The 25053-nt window shown below is 42.5% G+C and overlaps 1 protein-coding gene across 1 annotated transcript in view; it reads left to right on the plus strand.

Annotated features, from left to right (window-relative positions):
* MAN2A1 (mannosidase alpha class 2A member 1) overlaps positions 1-25053 on the plus strand; it is a 123546-nt gene that overhangs the window by 81592 nt on the left and 16901 nt on the right. Inside the window, exons 13-18 of the mRNA XM_088477671.1 lie at positions 389-554; positions 3450-3683; positions 4732-4854; positions 12800-12911; positions 20050-20183; positions 21416-21557. Of these exons, the coding sequence (XP_088333797.1) occupies positions 389-554; positions 3450-3683; positions 4732-4854; positions 12800-12911; positions 20050-20183; positions 21416-21557 (911 nt within the window). The remainder of the gene's footprint in view (positions 1-388; positions 555-3449; positions 3684-4731; positions 4855-12799; positions 12912-20049; positions 20184-21415; positions 21558-25053) is intronic.

Below are 25053 nucleotides of genomic sequence, written 5' to 3' on the forward strand. Positions count from 1 at the left end.
CTTAAGACTTGCTAACTTAACTGAGTTGCCTATGACTGGGGGCGGGTCATAGGGGTGAGGGAGCAGGGGCTGAGGGGTAAAAAGTGTCAACAATTTGGTGCCCAGACTTCTACTCACCAACCTGTACCCAGCATAAAGCCTGTTTCCCCTATGCAATCGAAGAAAAGCATTTAAGTTAAGCACATAAATCTCATTTTTTTATTAATTTTTTATTTGAGTGTAATAAGTCACAGTAAAATGCCTTACAATGTCCATGTTCTACCTTCACTTCCTTCTGACAATGATTGTTGTATACAAACCAGCCACTGATACATTATATAGAGCTTTTTCATTGCACCTATCTTGCATTAACATTCACTGCTAACTATTACTTATTTATTCTTTACAGGTCCCTTGTCATTTTTAACCCTTTTGAACAAGAGCGTTTCTCTGTGGTGTCTGTGTACATAAATTCACCAAAATTAAAAGTTCTTAATGCTGCAGGAAAAACTGTTAAAGCCCAAATTAGTGCTGTATGGGATGATACTAGTGCGATATCAAGTGACACTTACCAGGTACAATATAACCTTTATTAATGTAGTGTGATCTTCAGTAAGTTGCTAAGATATATACAGGATAGATTAATATCTAGGCAAAGTAGTTTATTATTAGCTTTACATTTAATAATTTTATTTGAACATGAAACAAGCATTTGCCATCCACTGTGCGTGCTACCCTTTGTACATGGAATGTTTTTACATTTTTTAAATAGACTTTTTGTAGCTTTGAGGGTAATGTGGCCCATTACATCTGTAATCAATTGGGGCAATTCCCCGTTCTGCAGATGACTAGGTTTGGATATGGTGAAAATCCAGTATGTAGGACCATCTCGATTCACGGATTCCGACCCAAAACTGATCAGAATCGGTGAATCAGGTATTTTAACATGTTGGATTTCTCGATACCCCTGAGATCATTGTAGTTCGCCTATCTGCATCCAGGAGTTGACAGGGGACTGTATGACCCGTATAAACTGATCAGAAACACAAAATGACATTGACATGTTTGTGTTTATTTAATATTATGAATATTAAAAACAAACATGTCCATGTTTATTGCCTGTTGTAAACTGAAGCACATACTTCTGTCCTCAAATGGGAAGAACCCTTCCATTTTTGTGGCTCAAGAAGGACATGTTTTTGCTTCCTGTGGACTGGCTACATTGTTTTGTAAATGTAAAATAACTTTGATAGATGTTTTAACACTATTAATTAGAAGAGTCTTTCTACGATATGTAATGATGTATAATCATTGGTGTATTAATCCTTCCAATACTTTTCCAAATGACCTCTGAGTTGATGAATATATAAATCATGGATCCAAATTTATCAAATCAGAACTTACAGGAAAGTCATCAGAATGATTTTATACATATATTGGCACTATTTGTGTCTCTTATGGATATTGGTGTAGTCTATTAAAAGGTACGGTTTGGGGACCCATGTGATATGCAGCCGCACAGATCTCCCGCCATTATTATAGGAAAGAAATATATATAACACCAGCGCTCCAATAGGTAAGAAGTGCAACTTATAAATATGTGACCTACACAAGTCACCAGACAATAATCAGAACAAAATACAAAACTGAGTGCTCCTCTTCTGAGGTAAAATAATAGGTAATTTAAAACACAATCCACAGTTCTTGGTAGTATTCGTGGTTTTCTTTTGATGGAATAATATCTTTGTTTATTTCCTCCAAAAGAATACACAATAGTCCTTTTTCAACACACTAGTACATACCCCTTCAGTGTCAGACAGCACCTCAAACAATCACAGCAAGGCATCTCCCATCGTGAAATATTGTCCAATTTATTTTTCATTCAGCATAAAAAATGCACATCATAGAAATATCACAAACAAGATGGCAGCGTATCAGAATTAACCTTTTAAGAAAGGCACAGTGTTGAGCATTAGGGGTGATATTGCTACCCCAAAGGCAGTTCTCCTTCCCTCTAGATGACAGGTACCTTCAGAGGTTCCAGATTGTGGTAGCTCCCACAGATGACAAAGGCTACTGAGCTGAAAGGCGTTGGTTAAGGTTTCAACAGCAATATCAACCCTAATGCTTAAAAGGTTCATTCTGATACGCTGCCATCTTGTTTGTAATATTTTTATGATGTGCATTTTTTATGCTGAATGAAAAATAAATTTGACAATATTTCACGATGGGAGATCCCTTGCTGTGATTGTTTGAGGTGCTGTCTGACACTGAAGTGGTATGTACTAGTGTGGTGAAAAAGGACTATCGTGTATTCTTTTGGAGGAAATAAACTAAGAAATGATTCCATCAAAGGAAACCACAAATACTACCAAGAACTGTGGATTGTGTTTTATATGACTAATCATTTTACCTCAGAGGAGGAGCATTCAATTATGTATTATTATTGGATAATCTATCTCCATTGTGTAAGGAGAGTAATGAGCCTGGTCAATGACAAAAATGTCCTCTCCTGATCTGTCTAGTTGAGGAGAGCAGATGGACAAAGGAAATCCAAATATATGATATTTAGCATATTCCTCCCTGATCTGTATGACTGATTCGTTGTGTGAGCAACATACAGATGTGTCCTGATACACTATACTGCTATAGTCACGCCAAACGGCCCCTCTTGGCACGCCAGGTCCCATGTGAGTCTGCCAGCGCCAAGTGTCTTTTTTGCTCGAAAATGTATCTTAGCAGCAATGCGATGCAAGTAAGATGCACCAGGAGACTGCCCTGATTAATTGATATGTAACACTCTTATATCTGTGTGCGACAGAATCTGAATCAGAATATGAAGTGCTACGATGCAGCCGCACCTTTTTTCCATACCTAGTTCCATTCGTAACACATGGATATTGAATCTTCAGAGATCAAATGAATCTGTGCATTCTCCTGAGCAAAAGAGACTCTCTGTGCTAGCATCCTCCAATCCCGGCATTGGCCATAAATGTGTTTCTTTTTTATTTTTTTTTTATAAATGTCGATCAGCGCTGAGCACCTCCGGCAGAGTGTGCAGCCCGATGCTGGCTGGACCACCCACATGACCCACCACTCTAAGGAGACGCGTGCGGCCACCGACGCAAAAGTCCCGCATAAGTCACTGTGGGGGCTGGGCGGGGGAATTTTTAAAAATTATTTTTAAACCAGGCCAATCCCGGGTCCCGGATTGAGTTTTTTTTCAATCCCGATTCCCAGGTTTGAAAATAAAGCCCTGGGATTGGCCTCCCTAGTATTGAGGCTGGGTGTATGAGGACACATTACTGGTGACTGATCATCTTGACACTTGATGAATGAAAAAAATCAGATTCATCATTGAATTTGTAGATTTAAGTTGTAAATGTGAAAGGTTTATCTTATTAATTATACATGTAATTAGTGTAATATTTTCTAATTATCCAACTGTCTCACCATTTTTGCCCCACAAGGTTTCATTTTTGGCACATTTGCCCCCTCTTGGCCTAGCTGTCTATCAGCTTGTGGAAGCTGAGAGCGTAGAAGCGGTGAAAGCTGAATATACTATGTTTGTTCGCGGGGGAGGTAACAAAGTCATATCTGATGGAATCTTTCATGTAAATGAGCTGGACAGCATTGTCAGTGACTTAACCATTGAGAATTCCTACTTGAAGTTGTGGTTTTCCCAGACATCGGGACTCCTGGAGGTAAGCGCAACACACGACTGAAGGCGTTTTACAGAGTATGGCGGTTGGTTCTGATACCTCTCAATTAGCAATGAAGACTGAAAATGTTTGCATATCATTATAGCAAAGTTAAACCATACCCACCGTTTTTTTTTTATCAGATTTCACGTGTGTCATGTTACAGATGTTCAGAAATTAATTTTCAGTTCTTTTCCTTTTCATCTGTCTCTTTGCTGCTGGCATTGCATCCCAAAAAGGAAGGATGCTCCCTATTGCTGTAGCCTCAGGTAGAGAAATTAAATGGTAGATAATTAAGTGGTAGATACTTGTACCTAGTTTTATAGTCCGCTGTCAAATTGTTATTGGATGTTTTGCAGATGACTGTGTGTGTATGTGTGTAAGGCAGTGATTCCCAACCTCTGTCCTCAAGGCACACTAACAGTCCTGGTTTTAGTGGTATCCATGCTTAAGCACAGATGGTTAAATCAAAATATCTGAGGTACTAATTAAGTCACATGTGCTCAAGTATGACTATCCTTAAAACCTGGACTGTTAGTGTGCCTTGAGGACCGTGGTTGGGAATCCCTGGTGTAAGGACTGCTTCTGTTAAACAAACTGGACGTAGGAACGCCTTCATGTTGAGGTGCATTTCACCCATCAATCTTTCTATATCAGTTAGGCAGGCACCTTATCTGTTGGGGGACCCAGCTCCTTCTGCTACGTGTCTGGGGCTTCCCTCCACCTCTCACAGATACTGTAGCACTGCTCCCACCGTACACAATGACAGGAGTGGTCACTGCTTCCCACACAATCCGCATACCACTCTTCTGCAAAAAACTGTGATGTTGTCAAAATTCTTGTGATCTGATTTAGATGTACTATCTCTGGTCCTTTCAAAAGTGTTGACAGCACGACAAGTAAGAGACTGCTTTAAAATAAGTGTTCTTACCCTAGTGAAATACACCTTTGAAATGCATACACAAAGTTTGATAAATAATACCATAGTCTGCTACTTTTGATTTGCTTAAAAAACACTGAATTCATCTGTTTTTTGGGGGGTGTTTTGTAGCAAATGAAAGTAAAAGATGATGGAAAAACTCACAATGTGAAGGTGGAGTTTTCTTGGTATGGCACTACAAACAACAGAGATAAGAGTGGAGCCTACTTATTTTTGCCTGACAGTGAAGCCAAGGTATGATTATAGTAGTTATGGACTGATTGTATAGTTAAATATGTAGCTATTCTGTCTCCCACTACCCTTTAGATTAACACCTTCCCACTGCCAACAGCACCAGTGCTTAATGTTTGGCCGCCCCGCTGCTTATTTGGGTACTATTACTGCTGCTGCAGGAATGTTTCTAAACCTTGTCCATGTTCTGTACTGTAAGTCTCTTGAAGTATTTTGGGTTTCTCATTACTGTATAGAAGTGCTTAATGTAATTGGTCCAAGAAGTAATACATCTTTAATAATTCTATAGTTGTAAGCATCAGCCAAACTTCTCCAAGCAGGAAGCCAACGCAGTCTTCATTTTTCTTTTACAGTATTTTTTTACTTCTATTTATTTATATTTTTTCTTTTTACAACAAAAATAAATAAAATCTCTCACCTGCCAAATCAAAGCTGAGTGCAGTAAGAGTAACTTATGTCCCATAGAAAGCTGGGAAATCATCCCTTGTGCGGCTTGATTGCACCAATAAATGCTATACATATCGTTTAAACTTCTTGTAAAGAATTCCATAAAAATACTTTCTTTGTACGATGTATAAAACCTCTTAGTACCAGTACAGTAGAAATCACTCCCAGCGAGATCTTCTGTGAAGATACTGTTAAAACCCGATCTGTGGTCAAATCGCAGTGTGGTAGAGCGGCACCAACCTTTACAGCGCACCTAAATATTTCAGTTATCCGTTCCTGGGGTATGCATTGTAAAGTTACAGTGCATTTCCAAAAGTATTTGTATTGACATTTCAAAAGAGAGGATTCTCTCCTCTTAATGTTTATCTAAGCTTAAACAAATTTTCTCCTCTGCGGGCAATTTCCTCTGACATGCTACATGCCCTGGTGCACAGTGCTGGGCACTCCATTGTGTTTAGTATTCCTTTCCGTGTTCATGCTGCTACAGGAAAAATCCATCTGAACTTGCGCATATCATTATATTTTCCTGGCAGCAGTTTATGGAAATAAGGGTGTCCTCCTCACATCTCTAGTGCTGAATTCACTGCTGCTGTAGAACATTTTAGTTCTGTCATTAGTGGATAAAGGGACATAACCTTGTGTAGAAAGGGTCTAAAACCTCATCCAGTCTTAAAATACAAATAATATTAAAAGGAAATTAAAATCAATGCACAAATAACTACTCCATTGTGTAAAGCTTTGTGTTTTTAATATATTGGAGATTATTGCAGTGAGTACCATGTTATGGCAGGTAATTTACAATCCCCTTGGATCTCCTAGCTGTTTAAGATAAAACTTTCAGAGACCTGTGGCAGTATAGCACAGGTTATCTGCTATATTTATGTAATTGATTACAATACTGTTAACTTAAATAACATTGCTTCTTCAGGGTCCATAGGACTCCACAGGGCGACAATGGTGTAGGTTGTACTTGGGGGACCCGGACACCAACGGCAAAGCTTTTTTCTATCCCAGGATGCTTCGGTCCTTCCCCCCAATACCCCGCTCACAGCCTGAAGTCAACTCTGTTTCGTTGGTGTCCGGCAGAAGCTGGATCACCATTAGAACAGTGGGGCTGCTGTTAAGCTTATTGTTATGATTTTTTATTTTCATTACAGAGCAAGCAGTGCTGCACAGTCCTCTGGACGTTTGCACTGCTGTTCCATCACCCCACCGCGGCTCTAGCCCTCGGCTAGGTACTCTCGGCGGGGCTCCGAGGGGACCTAGCTAGCAGGGCTCCTCTGACCCCAGACTGCAGCCAGGACTCAAGGGAACAGGTAAGGTGCGGACCTGCGTCTATGCACAATTTTTACCTCCTGTCTCAGGAGACAGTCCTGAGGCGCTGATGTGGGCACCGGTTTGTCCGGGACTCAACTGGACCACCAGGGTATAACCTATACTGCGCAGGGGACAGCTAAGGCCAGGGACCCGATGGTTGATGTCGTCATAGATGAGAAGGCACTCTCCCTGCGGCCCCTCCCCAAGTTCGGGGCGCCATTCCACTTTGGTCTTGCCGCCTGTGAGATGCTCCTCCCTCACCCTCTGCCCCCACAGAGAAAGTTGGGTCTGGTCTTCCTGTATACCTCTCCCAGGAGCCATGTTATACAGCGCTATTTCCTACCAGCCCCTGTGGTATGTGTAGTTGAATTTAGTGCCCACTGAAGTTCTATTGTATGCTCTGCATTGTATGTGACTTGTGCTAGCGCTACTGTCTGTTTCTTTTCTCAACTGACAGCTTATACCTTTCCCTTTATTCATTATAACCCTGGCATACTGAGGTATAGGGGGTTCATTGTACCTCACATCTTCTTATATTAGTGAGGGCTATCACATACTGTATATCTGTGTTGCACACTACACTGTGCCATATAGTACATATATCTGGATTGCCCACAGCACTGTGCCAAATTGTGTGCTATATTATCCTTGCAGCTATGTCTAGCAAAGGCAAGAATAATAAGCAGCCTATTGCTCCCACTCTGGTGTCTTGGAAGTCCTGAGTAGCAGGCTTAGCTTCAGAGGATCTCATTCAAGATAATCTGTATCTTGTTATATGGCACCTGGCCCATCAGCCCCTGCATCCTCTCCTCAGGACCCCCCCATGGTTTACTTTTCTCAAGTGTTGACAAAAATTGTGGACCACCTAGAGGTCCCAGTGGTAGCTCCGCCTAAGGGATGGCCACATCAGGTACTTCCTGCAAATCCTTTGCCTCCCCATGGGTAAACGTACTTTCTACCTCAGTGCAGAGTCTGGCTGCTACCTCTACAGCCTTTCAACAAATGCTGCAAAAGGAGAAACCTTTACCTAGTAAAACCTACTAAGCATGCTGGTATCTTCCCAGTCCACCCAGCTATCAGATTCTGATTTATCATCTGGGGAGGCAGAAGACGCAGACCTCTCCCTCTGACTCCCCCTCGGGAGAGGAAGAGCCCCCCTCTAAATTGAATATATCTGCACTTGTGGGAGCTGTAAAATCTATTCTTCAAATAGAAGGGGCAGAACCCACTCCTAAGGCAAAAGAGAGACTATTTAAGTGACACAAGGTAGTTTTGTCAGAGTTTCTTCACTCTGATCGGCTATCTGATCATTTGTGTGAAGCATGGAATATGCCAAGTAAAAAATGTCAGCTGCCTAAACGCTTGACTTCCTTTTACCTTCTTCCAGCTACTGATTGCACTAAATGGGAAGTTCCCCCTGCAGTGGATTCCCACATGACACGCCTAGTTAAGAATGCACCTTTTCTATCCATACTGCAACCTCCTTAAAGGAGACTACGTATAGAAGGATTGAAGCTTGCCTGAAATCTATATACTCTCTTACAGGAGCTATTACTCATCCTGCCAGGGCTATGGCCAGGGTGGCAAAAGCCATTAAGAGTTGGGCAGAGGCCCTAGAATAGGAGTGGGCAATAAGCGTCCCTCCAGCTGCTGCTGAACTATAATACCCAGCATGTCTTGCAACAGTTTTAGCATGGCCAAATAGTAAAACTGTGGCAAGGCATGCTGGGATGTGTAGTTCTTCAACAGCTGGAGGGCCGCTTATTGCCCACCCCTACCCTAGAAGATACATTTCACTTTGATGCTTCGATGGAACAGCTGTCCTACATATCTCACATTAGAGATGCAGCTACTGATCTAGCTTCCAAAGCATCTGCTACTTCCGTGGTAGCCACCGTATTGTTTGGCTTCGCTCACGGAAGCAGATTCTGACTCTAAAAAGGCTTTGGAGTTTCTGCCTTATTCTGGGGAGATCCTGTTTGGCCCAGGATTGGACAAGATTGTGACTACCTTGGCAATTTTCAAGACAGCGTTCTTGCTCTCTGCATCTACTATGAAGCCTTGGATGTCATCCTTTCGGTCCTTTCATCCCCAAGGGAAAGCTAAAGGTCGGTCCTTTCCACGGCAGTCTGCATCCACTACGGCCTCCAAGCCTAGGACCAAACAGACCTGGGCTACAAATCTGAGGACAAGCCTTCAGCCTGACCGAGCAGGTCTTACCCTGGGGCTCCCAGGGTGGGAAGCTGACTTCTTTAGTTCGCCCAGTTCTGGTGTCAGACCACCTCAGATGCCTGGGTAAAAGAAGTGTTCTCCCACGGAGACGCCATCTCATTCCTGAGGCGCCCCCCTCCAAGCAGTTCTTTTGCACAGGACCTCCATCGGACCCAAGCAAAGCCCTGCTCCTGCAGAAGGCCATTCAGTCCTTACTGCTCTCGGGGGTAATAATTTCCAGTCCCCTCAACACTGCGAGGGAAGGGCTATTCCTACCCTTTTCTTGATGTCTCTGGACATTCAGGACGCTTACCATCAGCAGTATCTCCGGTTTGCTGTCCTACAACGACATTACCAATTTCAACCACTGCCTTTTGGGCTTCCTACAGCTCCTCTGGTCTTTACCAAGATCTTGGTGAGAATGGTGGCCTATCTTTGTCGTCAGGCGATCATACTGCTCCCATCTCTTGCTCTTAGCAAGCTCTCCAGAAATTCTAAACCGCCATCTACAAGTAATCATTGCCTTTCTACAAACGCACGGTTGACTGATCAACTGGAAATAGTCTTCCCTGACTCCTTCTCAAAGAATGGTACATCTGGGAGCCTTCCTGGAGTCTCAGGCTTAGAGAATCTTCCTGACAGCAGAAAAAAAATCTCTGTATTACAGCACCGAGTGCGCAGACTACACCACATTCGCTGAGTGTCAGATCATGGGATCCATGGTGGAGTTCGCTCAGTTCCACTCCAGGCCCCTACAATACCTGATCCTCTACAGGTGGAACGGGCTGCCCATCTGCTCAGATCCCAGATGATGGGCCTCGCTCCGGAGATTTGCCTGTCCCTATGCTGGTGGCTACAGACGTACCACTTAAACAAGGGTTGCCCCTTTTGGATCCTGGACTGGGCATTAATCACCAGGGATGCAAGCCTCCGCTGGTGGGGCGCAGTGACCGGCCAGCACTCCTTCCAAGGACGCTGGACTCCAGCCGAGGCAATCTTACCAATGAACATCCTGGAACTCAGAGCCATTTACAAAGCCCTCACTCTGGCTCAGGATATTCTTCGGGGCAGGCCAGTACAAGTACAGTCCGACAACGCCACGGCAGTGGCCTACCTCAATCACCACGGAGGTACTCTAAGTCGGTCAGCAATGGCAGAAATGTCCCGCATTCTCACATGGGCCGAACCTCATCTCTACAGTATTCATGCCGGGGATTCCCAGTTGAGAGGTGGATTTCCTCAGCCGTCACGACGTGCATGCAGGGGAATGGTCTCTCAAGCCAGAAGTCTGTCAGCTCCTGGTGGACAAATGGGGTCTACCGGACATGGACCTCATGGCCTCACGACACAACCACAAGCTTCCAGTGTACAGGGCTGAGACGAGGGACCCGGACGCAGTCTTCGTGGACGCATTATCTGTGAGGTGGACCTTCCATTTAGCAAACCTCTTTCCTCCAGTCTCCCTTCTACCTCGGGTTCTTCAGAAGTTCAAGCAAGAGGGGGGCACGGCCCTGTTGTTAGCTCTGGCTTGGGACAAACGCTACTGGTACTCTGATCTTCAAAGTCTCTCCATAGACATTCCTTTACGTGGACCAGTTGTCTCCAGGTCCCTGTCTCCATCCGGACTTGGTCTGTTTGTCTTTAACGGCTTGGCTCTTGAGACATCTTCCTAAGGTCTAAAGGGTTTTCTAGCTCTGTGGTCCAGACCATGCTCTACCGGGATTTATCATCTGGTGTGGCATACATACTTTCAGTGGTGTGCCACTAGATACTATGACCCTCAGGTTTTTAGGGACTCTAGAATCCTCTGTCTTCAAGCTGGATTTAGGACTCCACCTAGCCTCCCTGAAAGTGCACATCTCTGCTCTGTCCATCTGGTTCCAGAGCAGAATTGCTCCTCTACCGGATGTTCACACCTTCCTGCAATGTGTTCTACGTAGAAAAACTCCTTTTGTCCCTCCTGTGGCTCCGTGGGATTTGTCGGTGGCTCTCCACGCACTTCAGGAACCTCCATTCGAACCCCTGGATTCAGTAGATATCAAATGGCTCACTGTAAACAGACCGTTTCTTCTGGCTATAGCATCTGCCTGTACTGCCCGTAGGGTATCTGATTTAGGGGCGCTTTCCTGTCGCTCCCCATTTCTAATAATTCATCCGGACAGGGCTGTTCTTCGAACGCGCACTGGCTTCCTTCATAAGGTGGTCTCTCGTTACCACCTCAATAAGGAAATTTTGGTTCCGGCCTTTCAATTACCAGACCTCTCGGCAGGTGAGGCCTCTGGATGTGGTCCGTGCTCTGAAGATCTACGTGGAACGTACTAGTTCCATGAGGAAATCGGACTCCCTCTTTTTACTATATGCATTCCACAAGAAGGGTTGGCCAGCTAGCAAACAGACTCAGGTCAGATCGCTTATCATGACTATCTCACGGGCTTACACACAGACTGGCCTTCCTGTGCCGGCTACAGTAGCTGCTCATTCTACTCACTCTGTTGGTCCCTCGTGGTCATCCCGCCGTGCCGCGTCTGCTGAACAAATGTGCAAGGCGGCCACGTGGTCTTCTGTCCACACCTTTCTTATGTTCTATGCCTTTGAATACATTTGCCTCTCAGGATGCTTCCTTCAGGCAACGGGTTCTCCTCTCAGCTCTGGAGCGTCACTGCCCTTGAACAACTGCTTTAGGGCATCCCCATTGTCTCCCTGTGGAGCCCTATGGACCCTGAAGAAGAAAAGGAGAGTTATGGTAAAACTTACCCTTGTTAATTTTCTTTGAAGTCCACAGGGCACCCACCCTGACTCACCTGACTTCTATGGGTTTCTTCTTTTGGTCTGTGTGAGAGTGTGATTCTTCAGTGTACCAGTCTTACTTCTCTCCTATCCTGCTCCTGCCTTACGATTGTTAACAAAACTGAGTTGCCTTCATGCTGTGGGTGGGGTATAGGGGGAAGGACCGAGGCATCCTGGGATACAAAAAAGCTTTGCTGTTGGTGTATTTTGGTTTACAGATATGAACATAGATATGCTCATAACAGGTAAACCCTTTCCTCCATTTATTTTCATGAACAAATCTTGATATTAACCCATATATGATTAATGAATGGTACTGCATTTGGTGGAAAATGTATTTAGTCGAATTTAAAAAAAAAAAAATTATGTAGTGAGCACATACATTCCGTAACCCATAGAAACCATGTTCCTAGATGTCTAGGTCAGTTAAGAAATTGAATGCAAATGCCAGGTTTCCATGTGTTTTGGCTTATTTAATAACATTGTGCATGAAAAAGCAATTTGTTTTTGTATATGTTATAAACCTACGGGTTTGGTACGGCGGTCGGGATGCCGGCAGTCAGAATACCGACAGCAGCGTCCCGACGCCTGAAGGTAGGTAGCCTAACCAGTTACCCTCCGCCTAACCCACTTTTTCTGCAGCCTATCCCCTCCCTTCTCTGCAGCATAATGGTGCATACACACGATCAGATTTTTTCTTCAGATATGGACGATAACGATTTAAAAATCGTTCAGTCATTCATATCTGATGAAAAATCGTTCATATCTGACATGCCTGAATGATGGACGATCAACGATGCGCGTTCCCGTTTGTCAGATAACGATATCTGACATCTGATGGGTTTGCAGTCAGACTTGGACGATTCATTTTAATGCAGGTAAAAATCGTTCAATCGTTCAAATCGTCCAAATCGTTTAATCGTTCAGTCGTTCATCTGACAAGTCTGACAAATCTGACCGTGTGTACGCTCCATAACTCTAATCCTCCCCCTATCACTTAAACCTAATACTTACTGTCGGGATGCCGGCGGTTGGGATTCTGGAGCCAGGATTCTGACTGCTGTCAGAATTCCCGCACCGGTATTTTGAGCACTGGCATCCAGACCGCCGGGATGGTAACTACATCCCAAACCTACAGCATAAGTTTTCAGAATGATTGACAGCATTTTTTTTTTTCCTTTTTCAGCCCTATGTGTCTGAACCGCCAATTGTACGAATCACCCATGGCAATGTTTTTAGTGAAGTTGTTTGTTTCTTCAAACATGTGACACACACAGTGCGACTTTACAATGTGCGAGGTAAGGCTCCTAGGAGTTGAGTATTGATTTTAGGGTTACTGTACATATGAACATGAGGACGTGGATGGGACGGCAGGAATAAACAGTATTGTATTTGATATGTCTGCGCTATGCTATTCGCATAATAATGAGTGATTGTGATAGACTTGGTTCTAATCATACATTTATTAAGTACAAGCATATATTACATGAAAATATATAAAATAACGTAATGGTGTAAGCTCTATGTACTCTTCAGTTTTCCTTGATAGAGTGTGCAAAGTATGTGTGTTGATCTAAAATAAAACATGTATGCTAAAACAATGGTCAGTTATGTATATGAGTTCCTTAAAATAGTAGAAGTAATAATGATGTACGTTATGGGGTGTAAAAGTGAAGATATGTGGTAGATAATAAATACGAAAAAAAAATCTGAAAAATTTATCAGAATGTACTGTGTACACTGAAGGCGGTCGATGGTGGCCCAGTGCACACGCGCAAGCCCCGGCGCGAACGCAAAAAGCACTCGCTCCGGCACTCTCATCCAAAAGGGGCAGCTGTCGAAGTTGATTGACAGCTGCCCCGTTTGGAAGGAAGGGCGGGGGGGTGGCTGAGCAAACGGAGGCGTTCCTGCAGGAACACCTCCATTTGTGGGCGTCCCTACTGACATCACTAGTGATGTCAGTAGGTGGACTTCCTGCTCTAATAGTGCAGGAAGTCCACTGGGGCTTGCGGCAACGAGACCCTACCGAAAGGGTCTCGTCGCAAGCCTGATGGTCGCGACCATCATCATGGCCGCTCGCATAAGCTGTGGGTGGTAACCCACAGCTATGCGAGCTGCCAAGAGCCCGCAACAAAAAAAAACCACACGCTCTGAATCAGGCCCTGAGTCCTGAAATAATCAGCAACAATGTCTCGGATGCTACTATCTCTGGCAACCATGTCTTACTTCCACATATACATCCTTTCTGTAGAAATAGTTTGTCTCCACAAGTTTTATTATAGGTAGAGATGTGCGCCGACCCCCGTGTTTTGGATCTGGATCTACCCTGGTTTTGGATCTGGATTGGTTTTGCCAGAACCTCACCTCCGTGTTTTGTTTTCGTGTTTTGGTTTTGGGTCTGGATTTTTTTTTTTTTTTTTTTAAATCATAAAAACAGCAAAAATCACATAAAATGGGCCTGTTTTTGTTCCTACAGTATAATAAACCTCAATAACATTTATTTCCAGTAATTTCCAATCAATTTTGACCACCTCACAATATTATTTGCTTCATCTAGTTAAGGCCAAAAGGTTGCATCCAGCTAGCTGGCTGACTAAGCTAAGTGATACAGTGGGTGGCACTAACATGTGGCAGTTCAGTTTCTAATTTCCAACACGGATACAGTGTGTTATACAGTGTGGGTTGGATACATCAATAGTGCTATTACTGTGACAGCCGTGTCGGCAGAGCGGGTTATTCTGACGGTGTCCTCAGTAGATGGACTGGCAGTGCTGCGGTGCTGGCAGTGTCCACAGTGAAGGGTACCGGTGATGTTGGCAGTGCGGGGGTGCCAGCGGTGTCTTTAGTGCAGGTTTGCTGGCTGTGTCGGCAGTGCGGGGGTGCCAGCAGTGTCTTTAGTGCAGGTTTGCTGGCTGTGTCGGCAGTGCGGGGGTGCCAGCAGTGTCTTTAGTGCAGGTTTGCTGGCTGTGTCGGCAGTGCGGGGGTGCCAGTGGTGTCCTCATTGCAGGTTTGATAACTGTCAGCAGTGCATGGGTGTTCTCAATGCAGGGTGACGGCGGTGTCGGCAGAGTGGGGGTGCCATCGGTGTCCTCAGTGCAGGTTTGCTGACTGTGTCGGCAGTGCAGGGATGCTGGTAGTGTCCTCAGTGTGGGAGTGCCGGCAGTGGTGGTGTCGGCAGCGGAGGGTGCCAGCAGTGTGAGGCGGTGGGGGATGATGGGCGCCATCTTCTCTTCTTCTTTTGTGCGGTTTTCAATGGGCTTAACGCTAATTGGCTGAGAGCTGTGACAGACTGCTCTCTCAGCCAATCAGTGTTAAGCCAGCTGAAAACAAAACCTCGCGGCTCAACAGAGGGGTCACTGCGAGGTTTTGCCTCCGGTCAGGGAACCGGGGCAGGCAGGCTGCGCTCGTATCGCCCCGGATCCCCCAAATTCGGGTGTGTTCGGATCTCTTAGATGCGAACCCGCTCATCTCTAATTATAAGACAGTTTGTATCCTTCATGAGTTAAAAATGTGAAGATAAAAAAAAGTGGGGGCGTGGTGAGTCCTATGGGTGCGCGCACCTCTTACCTCTAGCTGTATGAGGATATTTTGTTCGAGTCCCCAGTAAAAAGGATGCGGGTGACAGGACAGCTGCCGATGTTGTGATTGTGTGTGCAGTGGCCAGCGTCTGCCAGGTCTTCGTTCCCGTGTGCCAGCAGGTGGAGAGTCGCAGCTGTTCAGGCGATTCAATAGGCAGATCCATGTAGTAGTTGTGGCTCCATCTGATGGTGATGGTTTCTTCACATAGTCCGGATTGTCTGCATACACTGCCTGGTCATGTAACTTGCTTAGATGGCCAGGTTTGCATGATGTCCCGGAGTATGCTCTGACTTCCGGGTTCTGTGGTCGATGTGGGATCTCGTGGGTGTGCCAACGCGTTTCTCCCGGTATGGGCTTAGTCAGGAACAGTAGTGGTTGTGTCCACATTGATGTTCTCTTTAAATAGCACTCTGAATTAAATTTGATTTACAGCAAAAAATGAGGATTAAAAATAAACTTTGCCTGTGTCAGGATGTCATCATGTATTGTGGTCTGTGTTCTGTAGTATATAGTATTGGGAAGTTTGAAAAAAAATGGTGAAAATACACTACCGTTCAAAAGTTTGGGGTCACCCAGACAATTTTGTGTTTCACATGAAAACTGACTTTTATTTATAAAATGAGTTGCAAAATGAAGAGAACATATAGTCAAGACATTGGCAAGGTTAGAAATAATGATTTTTATTTGAAATAATAATTTTGTCCTTCAAACTTTGCTTTCATCAAAGAATGCTCCTTTTGCAGCAATTACAGCATTGCAGACCTTTGGCATTCTAGCTGTTAATTTGTTGAGGTAATCTGAAGAAATTTCACCCCACGCTTCCTGAAGCACCTCCCACAAGTTGGATTTGCTTGATGGGCACTACTTGCGTACCGTACCATGCGCTCAAGCTGCTCCCACAACAGCTCGATGGGGTTGAGATCTGGTGACTGCGCTGGACTCTCCATTACAGACAGAATATCAGCTGCCTGCTTCTTCCCTAAATAGTTCTTGCATAATTTGGAGGTGTGCTTTGGGTCTTTGTTCTGTTGTTTTGAGTCATTGTCTTGTTGGAGGAGGAAATTGGCTCCAATCAAGCGCTGTCCACAGGGTATAGCATGGTGTTGCAAAATGGAGTGATAGCCTGCCTTATTCAAAATCCCTTTTACCTTGTACAAATCTCCCACTTTACCAGCACCAAAGCAGCCACAGAACATCACATTACCTCCACCATGCTTGACAGATGGCATCAGGCACTCTTCAAGCATCTTTTCACTTGTTCTGCATCTCACAATTGTTCTTCTGTGTGATCTAAACACCTCAAACTTCGATTCGTCTGTCCATAACACTTTTTTCCAATCTTCCTCTGTCCAATGTCTGTGTTCTTTTGCCCATATTAAACTTTTCCTTTTATTGGCCAGTCTCAGATATGGCTTTTTCTTTGCCAATCTGCCTAGAAGGCCAGCATCCCGGAGTCGCCTCTTCACTGTAGACGTTAACACTGACGTTTTGCGGGTACCATTCAATGAAGCTGCCAGTTGAGGACTTGTGAGGCGTCTATTTCTCAAACTAGAGACTCTAATGTACTTGTCTTCTTGCACAGTTGTGCATCGGGGCCTCCCACTTTTCTTTCTGTTTGTGCTGTTCTCTGAAGGGAGTAGTACACACCGTTGTAGGAAATGTTCAGTTTCTTGGCAATTTCTCACATGGAATAGCCTTCATTTCTAAGAACAAGAATAGACTGTCGAGTTTCACATGAAAGTTCTTTTACTGGCCATATGGAGAGTATAATCGAACCCACAAATGTGATGCTCCAAATACTCAACTAGCTCAAAGGAAGGCCAGTTTTATAGCTTCTCTAACGAGCAAACCCATTTTTAGCTGTGCTAACATAATTGCACAAGGGTTTTCAAGGGTTTTACTAATCATCCCTTAGTCTTCTGACGCGCTTTGCAAACACCATGTACCATTAGAACACTGGAGTGATGGTTGCTGGAAATGGGCCTCTATACACCTATGTATATATTCCTTTAAAAACCAGATGTTTGCAGCTAGTATAGTCATTTACCACATTAACAATGTATAGAGTATTTCTGATTAATTTAATGTTATCTTCATTGAAAAAAAGTGCTTTTCTTTCAAAAATAAGGACATTTCTAAGTGACCCCAAACTTTTGAACGGTAGTGTATATGTATCAGACAGATGAAATGAGATGAGAATAAAAAAAATAATAAATATAAAATAATATAATAAAAATAAATAAAAAAAATAGTGGAAATGGACAAATGAAAAAATAAAATAATAATAATTATAAATATAAGAATATATAAATATAAGAAAATATATATAACCAATGTGAGCTTTGGATCGACATATACTCTGTTAGATCGGCCATGGATATGCTAATATATTCTTAATGCTATTAGTGTGGGTAATTTATTACAGATATGTAGTGGGTATGGAGCATATATGCTTAAGTAGGTGAACTTTTCTGTGCAGCAGTTTTTAATTTTATGCCCCATAGTAATGCCCTAGTTAATGTTATGCTCCATTAAAGTGCCCTAGTTTACTCTCTGTCCCATAGTAGTGCCCTTGTTCATTATATGCCACATAGTAGTGTCCTAGCTCACAATTTAACAATTTGTAGTGGTGCTTGTACACATTATACCACACAGTGCCCCAATTAACATTGACCTACATTACCCCCAGTACACATTGAGTCACAAGTGTCCTCAGTTAGTATGCCACATTGTAATGGCCCCAGTTCATATTTTGACACACTGTAGTACCCACAGTTCATACAGTACCCCAGTTCATATCATGCCACAGTGCCCAGCTCAGATTATGGCACCTTACTGGCCCCCTTTATGATTATAACATCCACTACACACATCATTGGCTAAAAATGTCACCCCCTGCACCCACTATAGCTACGCCCATGTCTTCCAGAATGTCTTGGAAACCCCCAGAAGAGGAGGCCAACTGCTAGATCCCACATCTCCAACAGGGCCATGATGATGTGATTTGCATCATCCGGACGCCTCCCCTGTGTACAAGGGCATGGTTTGGATGTGGTGAGTGGGGACCCTTAGCTGTGCAGTTACAGAGATTGCATCAATGGGGAAGGGGGGGGGGCATTGTGATGACACAAATCATGTAGTCACACCCCGCTGCACTTGCCCTGTAGGAGAGGTCCAAAAAGAAGGCAGATATGCTGCAAGTCTTATTCACTCCTTTATACATCTCGTTATTGATGCTTGTCCTGCAGACTAGTGCATGGCTTTCTCACTTTCCCAGCAGCTTTTGCAGGACTATCACATAGATGGTAAAATAATTGGGCAATGAAATATGAAGTTTTAGAAGACTGTTAGGCCTTTTTTTATAGGAAACAATACAGTAATACATTTTTGGCTGTTTTAAAATGATAAGCAAGAGTTAAATAATCTAATTGCGCAAATTGTTATTTATGGTTATACAACTAATTTTACTCGGTTGTCTAAATTCTAGTTCCATATTTATTTATAGTTTGCATATTTAAGCAGATGCCAATAATACAAAACACCTCCAAGTCATTATTAGCAAACAAATCAGACACAGTGTGAGTCTCAGAAACAGTACATTCAGTAATTAATTTCAATCAGAGCAGCTCCACACAGTATAAGGGGAACAAACCAATTTTGCAATCAGATGAAACTTTAGTAGAAGTAAACCTATATTAAAAAGAATCTCATAAAGATAACTTTGACATGATACTGTATGTTCTGCAATCTTAAGCAGTAATACCAATATCAGACATTGGGGCAGATGTATGAAGCTGTGGAAAGTGATAAAGTGGAGAGTGATAAACGACCAACCAATCCGCTCCCACCTGTCATTTTTCAAACACAGCTTGTAACATGACAGTTGTGAGCTGATTGGTTGGTCGTTTATCACTCTGCACTTTATCACTTTCCAGAGCTTCATACATCTGCCCCAATATGTACAATGAAAAAATGTCTTTATTAATGTCAATAATGACAAATGTAATAGTACACAATAAGTGAGAAATATTCAAGTTCCTTCCCTTGGGCTTGATACCTCAAAAATAATGAGATATATGGCATGTGTGGAAAAGTTAAAACCACTTTAGTGAATTGCATGTGATATATACTAATCAGACAGATGTCTTGTATCTGGGCATGTAACCAATGATGGTATCAGACGTGTCTTCTCATTCTCACCTCTGGAGAATATTGAGTACTCGGCAACCGACCTGGCTATACCACCTTGGACAGATAACATCTCTCTTACCTTCTAATTCCAACAGTTGCAGTAATCTTCATAAGGTGGATGTATTATTATTACTATTTTCTAATATCTATGAGATTTTTTTAATAACTTGTATTTGACTACATGGAATGTTCTTTCCTATTTTATACCGTGTGGAGAATGAGACTGATACATGTATTTGTGAGTAGTATATATCACATGCGAAAACAAAGTTTATCTGCATGAGATTTTATTTTTGAATATAGGTACACTTCTACTTAAGTGGTATCTGATTGCAAAATTGTTTTGTTACCCTAATAAGGAGGAACGCTTGTTCCATTGTTGTGTTTTGTATATTTGTGTGAGGTGGGTGGTTATTGCCAACTGTGAACATATCCGCACCAATAGAGGAGCACAGGATATATTTTGTTTGTGTCCACACTGTATAAGCCCCAAAACTTACACATCCAACGGTATACAGCAGAAAAGACCTTTCTGAAGGCAGCGCAGACTTGTACACACATTAATAGAAACATTTTTACTATTTTGGAGTCTAATATTGTAAATTGCTCTTTTATAAATGGGAACTTGTATTTGTTCTATAAATCACGTTTGTTGCATTCCTCCAGGCCTTGAAGGACAGTCTCCTGAAATAACTAATGTTGTGGACATCCGGGGAGAATTCAATCGTGAGATCGTTATGAGGATAATGTCAGACATAAACAGCCAAAATAGGTTTTACTCTGATCTAAATGGATACCAGGTATGATTCATACAGGTACATCGATTTACTTCCCGAAAACTTCAATAATGCATTCAGAATTTACCAAACCTTTCACCGTTATAATAACATGTTTTTACCTTTGTTTCTCGGCCAGTGAAAATAATTACCATAGGTGGAGTAGATGACCAGTGAAGGGACATTGAGCACATCATTGTGACACTCAGAGCTTTTCTGGAGACCCTGATGTCCATTCCATTGTCTGCTCTTTGAGGCGCTGGGCATGTCCCATTTGGCCTGAATCATAGTTGTATGCTGTTAGTATCACCGCTCACGATATGAGGCTGCTCAGACACTGTGACTGGAGCAGCAGCTGCATCACAGCACATGGGCACTGCAGCTCCAATGCATGCCCAACCACCATCGGGGGTGGACTCAAACCAGCAGGTTTGCGTAAATCTCTGAATCTGGCCCTTTATGTACTTTAGTCCCAGGCATTATAAAGTAGACCAAAGGTTTCCAAACTCAGGCCTCAAGGCACCCTAACAGTCCAGATTTTAAGGCTATCCATGCTTGACCACAGGTGACTTAATCAGTACCTCAGTCAATTTGATTTATCCATCTGTGCTCAACCATGGATATTTTCTAAAACCTGAGGTGCTGGGATGCATTTAGGACCGTGTTTGGGAACCTCTGAAGTAGACTGTTAACTGAAATGGGCAACAAAACATTTTATTTTTTGATTTTGTAAAGCTTTGTATGAATTGATGTACACTTTATTAAAATAACACCTTCAATCTATATTTTAACCACTTGGAACATATCTTCTGTTAAATATAAATGATTGTGACACAGCCTGTCTTCTATTATAAAACTGAAATGTGTCTGGACACAGTGGTTGGTAATTACTGCAATGCATTACTTTTTACATGTTATCTAGCCCACAGGTTTTCAAACTGAGTCCTCAGAACCCCAAACAGTACATGTTTTCCAGGTTTCCTCACAGAATCACAAGTGAAATAATTTGCTCCACCCGTGAATTTTTAAAAAAATGTCAGTGAGTAATTAATGCACCTGTGCACCTGCCAGGAGATCTGGAAAACGTGACCTGTTTGGCATCTTGATGAGTTTGAGCACCACCGATTTAACCATTTGGGTTTATTTTCTCTATAGAACAGGGGTAATGTCCAGGTTATTTTATTGCATGTAGGACATTAGTCTATAACCTTTTTTTAAAGTATCTTATTGAAGTTTTTATGCCTACCTTTTAACAGATCCAACCACGACATACTTTGAGCAAATTACCTATTCAAGCTAATGTATATCCAATGAGCACAATGGCTTATGTTCAGGATAATGCTAGCCGCTTAACCCTTCATGCTGCGCAGGCTCTCGGCATTGCTAGTTTGAGAAGTGGTGAGTAGATTATAGACACATTTAGTACCTGGCATTACCAACCATCTTGATTTTCTACATCTCTACAGATTTTTGTTTTTCATCCAGTGGGCTTGTCTGAGATCATGGGCCAAATGTAATCGAGTGAGAGTTTAGAAAATGTGAGTGTTTAGCGGTAAACTCTCACACATTGGTCGAGTTTTATCTTCAAAATGGGAAAACCTCTGAGATTGTGAGATTTTTTTTGAGTCTAAAAACATGCAAGTTTGCATGTTCACGGCAGTGTTTAAAAAGTTTGAGAGTTTACTGCTAAACTCAAATTTTCTAAACTGTCACCCTAAACATTTGGCTCCATGTCTGACTTAATTAAAATGAAAATCAAATGTTAATTTAAAATGCATTTAATAATGGCTTGGATTACTAGAGAAAGGTCTGCCACCAAATTTGAGTTCATACAGTTTGATGGAGGTACATATGCATGCTTCCTGTGTTCTTTCATAGACCTACATTCGGCCAGAGGTATTCAACCTGTGGGTCCGAGAATCAGGTGTTTAATACCTTAATTGACATACGTTAAAAGTTTTATTAGGAACTAAACTCTTCTGACGTCAGCAGACTAATGCTTGGGGTCCTAAGCAAGGGCATAGCTACAGTAGGTGCAGGGAGTGCGGCTCCTCTGAGACCTAGCCCTCTACCTGCATCTAGGAACTCTGCCAGCGGCTTCTCCCCAGTGTGCTGTTGTATGGCACATATGCGATCACAGGCTTCGTTGGCTCTGTCCCTGTCTCTTTTCATTGTGTGACTACAGTTTTATCCTCTCACCCATGTCTCCTGCAAGGAGCATAACTACCCGACTGATTTGTTAGTGATTCATAGCCTTCTTATATACCATGTTATATTATACACAATTAGCATTCGGGAGACAATACAATGCTTATAAAGATATCTTTTTTTAATTTATAGTATATGTTAAACACCATTCATGTAAACCTTTATTTCAAACATTAGATCATTTACAATCATTAAGGATAAACTGCAAAATATATTGCATATACATTTCCTTCCAAAAGTATTCATCCCCCTTGGCTTTTTACCTTTTTTGTTACATTACAACCTGTAATTTTTTAATCTGAATTTTATTTGATGGATCTGCACAAAATAGTCTAATTTGGTGAAGTGAAATGAGAAAAATATATATAAAAAAGAATCTTTGTAAATAAAATTCTGAAAATTGGCATGTGCATATGTAATCACCCCCTTTGCTATGAAGCCCCTCAAAAGTTGTGGTGCAACCAATTTCCTTCAGAAGTCACATAATTAGTGAAATGAAGTCCACCTGTGTGAAATCTAGGTGTCACATGATCTGTCAGTATAAACACACCTTTTCTGAAAGGCCCCAGAGGCTGCAACACCACTAAGCAAGAGGCGTCACACCATGAAGACCAAGGAGCTCTCCAAACAAGTCAGGGACAAAGTTGTTGAGAAGTACAATTCTGGGTTGGGATATAAAAAAAAAATAAAAATAAATATCCAAATCTTTGATGATCCCCCGGCGCACGATCAAATCCATCATCATCATCAAATGGAAAGAACATGGTACCACAACAAACCTGCCAAGAGAGGGCCACCCACCAAAACTCACAGACCGGGCAAGGAGGGCATTAATCAGAGAGGCAGCACAGAGACCAAAGGTAACCCTGAAGGAGCTGCAGAGTTACACAGCAGAGAGTGGTGTATCTGTGCATGTGACCACAATAAGCCGTACACTCCATAGAGCTGGGCTTTATGGAAGAGTGGCCAGAATAAAAGCCATTACTTAGTGATAAAAATAAGAAGACACGATTTGAGTTTGCCAAAAGGCATGTGAGTGACTCCCCAAATGTATGGAAGAAGGTGCTCTGGTCAGATGAGACTAAAATTTAACTTTTCGGCCACCAAGGAAAACGCTGTGTCTGGCGCAAACCCAACACATCCCATCACCCCAAGACCACCATCCCCACAGTGAAACATGGTGGTAGCAGCATCATGTTTTTCAGCAGCAGGGACTGGGAAACTTTTGAGTCGAGGGAAAGACGGATGGTGCTAAATACAGGGATATTCTTGAGGAAAACCTGTTTGTCTGCCTATGATTTGAGACTGGGACGGAGGTTCACCTTCCAGCAGGATAATGACCCGAAGCATACTGCTAAAGCAACACTCGAGTGGTTTAAGGTGAAACATTTAAATGTGTTGGAATGGCCTAGTCAAAGCCCAGATCTCAATCCAAATGAGAATCTTTGGTCAGACTTGAAGATTGCTGTTCACAAGCGGAAACCATCCAACATGGAGCTGTATCAGTTTTGCCTTGAGGAATGGGCAAAAATCACAGGGGCAAGATGTGGCAAGCTCATAGAGACTTATCCAAAGCGACTTGTAGCTGTAATTACCGCAAAAGGTGGCTCGACAAAGTACTGACTTTAGGAGGATGCACACCTTCAAACAATCCATTTTAATTCCAGGTTGTGAGGCAACATAGAATGAAAAATGCAAAGGGATGTGAATTTTGTAAGGCACTGTATGCAAACTACTTAATGGTACTTTGCTTACCATTATGCTTGTAAATGTTCTAATGCATGCACGGTCTACCTGCTTAATTGAGATGCAATATTTAAATGACTGGTGATTAGCAATATAGTAAGTATTCTAAACAAAAATATAGTCTCCCTAATCACAATGAGTAGAATAAATATGTGGCCATAATCCTATCCTGCCGTTACACCTATGGACATTCTTCCACTCAGTATTAACAAGGAGAGAGCGAGCTGGCTGTGCCTGTGACAGCAGATAATGCTGCCTTGCAGCAAGAGTCGGGGAGCCCTGTAGTAAATTTTTGCTTGGGGGCCCCCATAGGTCTTGCTACACCCCTGGTCCTAAGATTTAGTTATCTATTGAGCTAGCTATCATGTAGATACAACATGAATTGTATTCTTTGCTCATTGGCAGTGGGACGTACTGTACAGCTTTGTGGTATGTGCAAAATCATTAGTATTATTTGGTATAAAAAACAAACAAACATTGAAGCCTGTACACACCCTAGTTAGGTAGCAATGATGCCATACTTGTCAGTTCTGTAAAGTACAATGAATATGCATTGTCTTAAGTTATTATCCAACATGCAGTGTTATAGCCATCTCAGGATAATAACCACTCCACATAAAAAATTGCATAGAGCAGATACATGACTATTATGAATTTACTATTACATTGGCAAAACATTAAAATCACAATGGGTTTACATGTTATACTCCTGCAATGGATCTCTTCCATCCGCAAATCTTTTTCAAGCCATTAAGTTATTGAAAGTTGCTGGGATAATGCTTTAAAAGTCACGCTTTTGTTTCTGTATTTTTTTTTTTAAACCAAGTAAACTGTGTTCAGTTGTTGTCACAGCATAAACAAGCGAGTTATGTTGTCTTAATACTTATTATGCTTCTGGCATAGATACTTTTATATTAATTGGGTTAAGTACGGGAGCAGA

Source organism: Taudactylus pleione, unplaced genomic scaffold (genome assembly GCF_031769625.1).
Source record: "Taudactylus pleione unplaced genomic scaffold, aTauple2 ptg000202l, whole genome shotgun sequence".
NCBI lineage: Eukaryota > Metazoa > Chordata > Amphibia > Anura > Myobatrachidae > Taudactylus > Taudactylus pleione.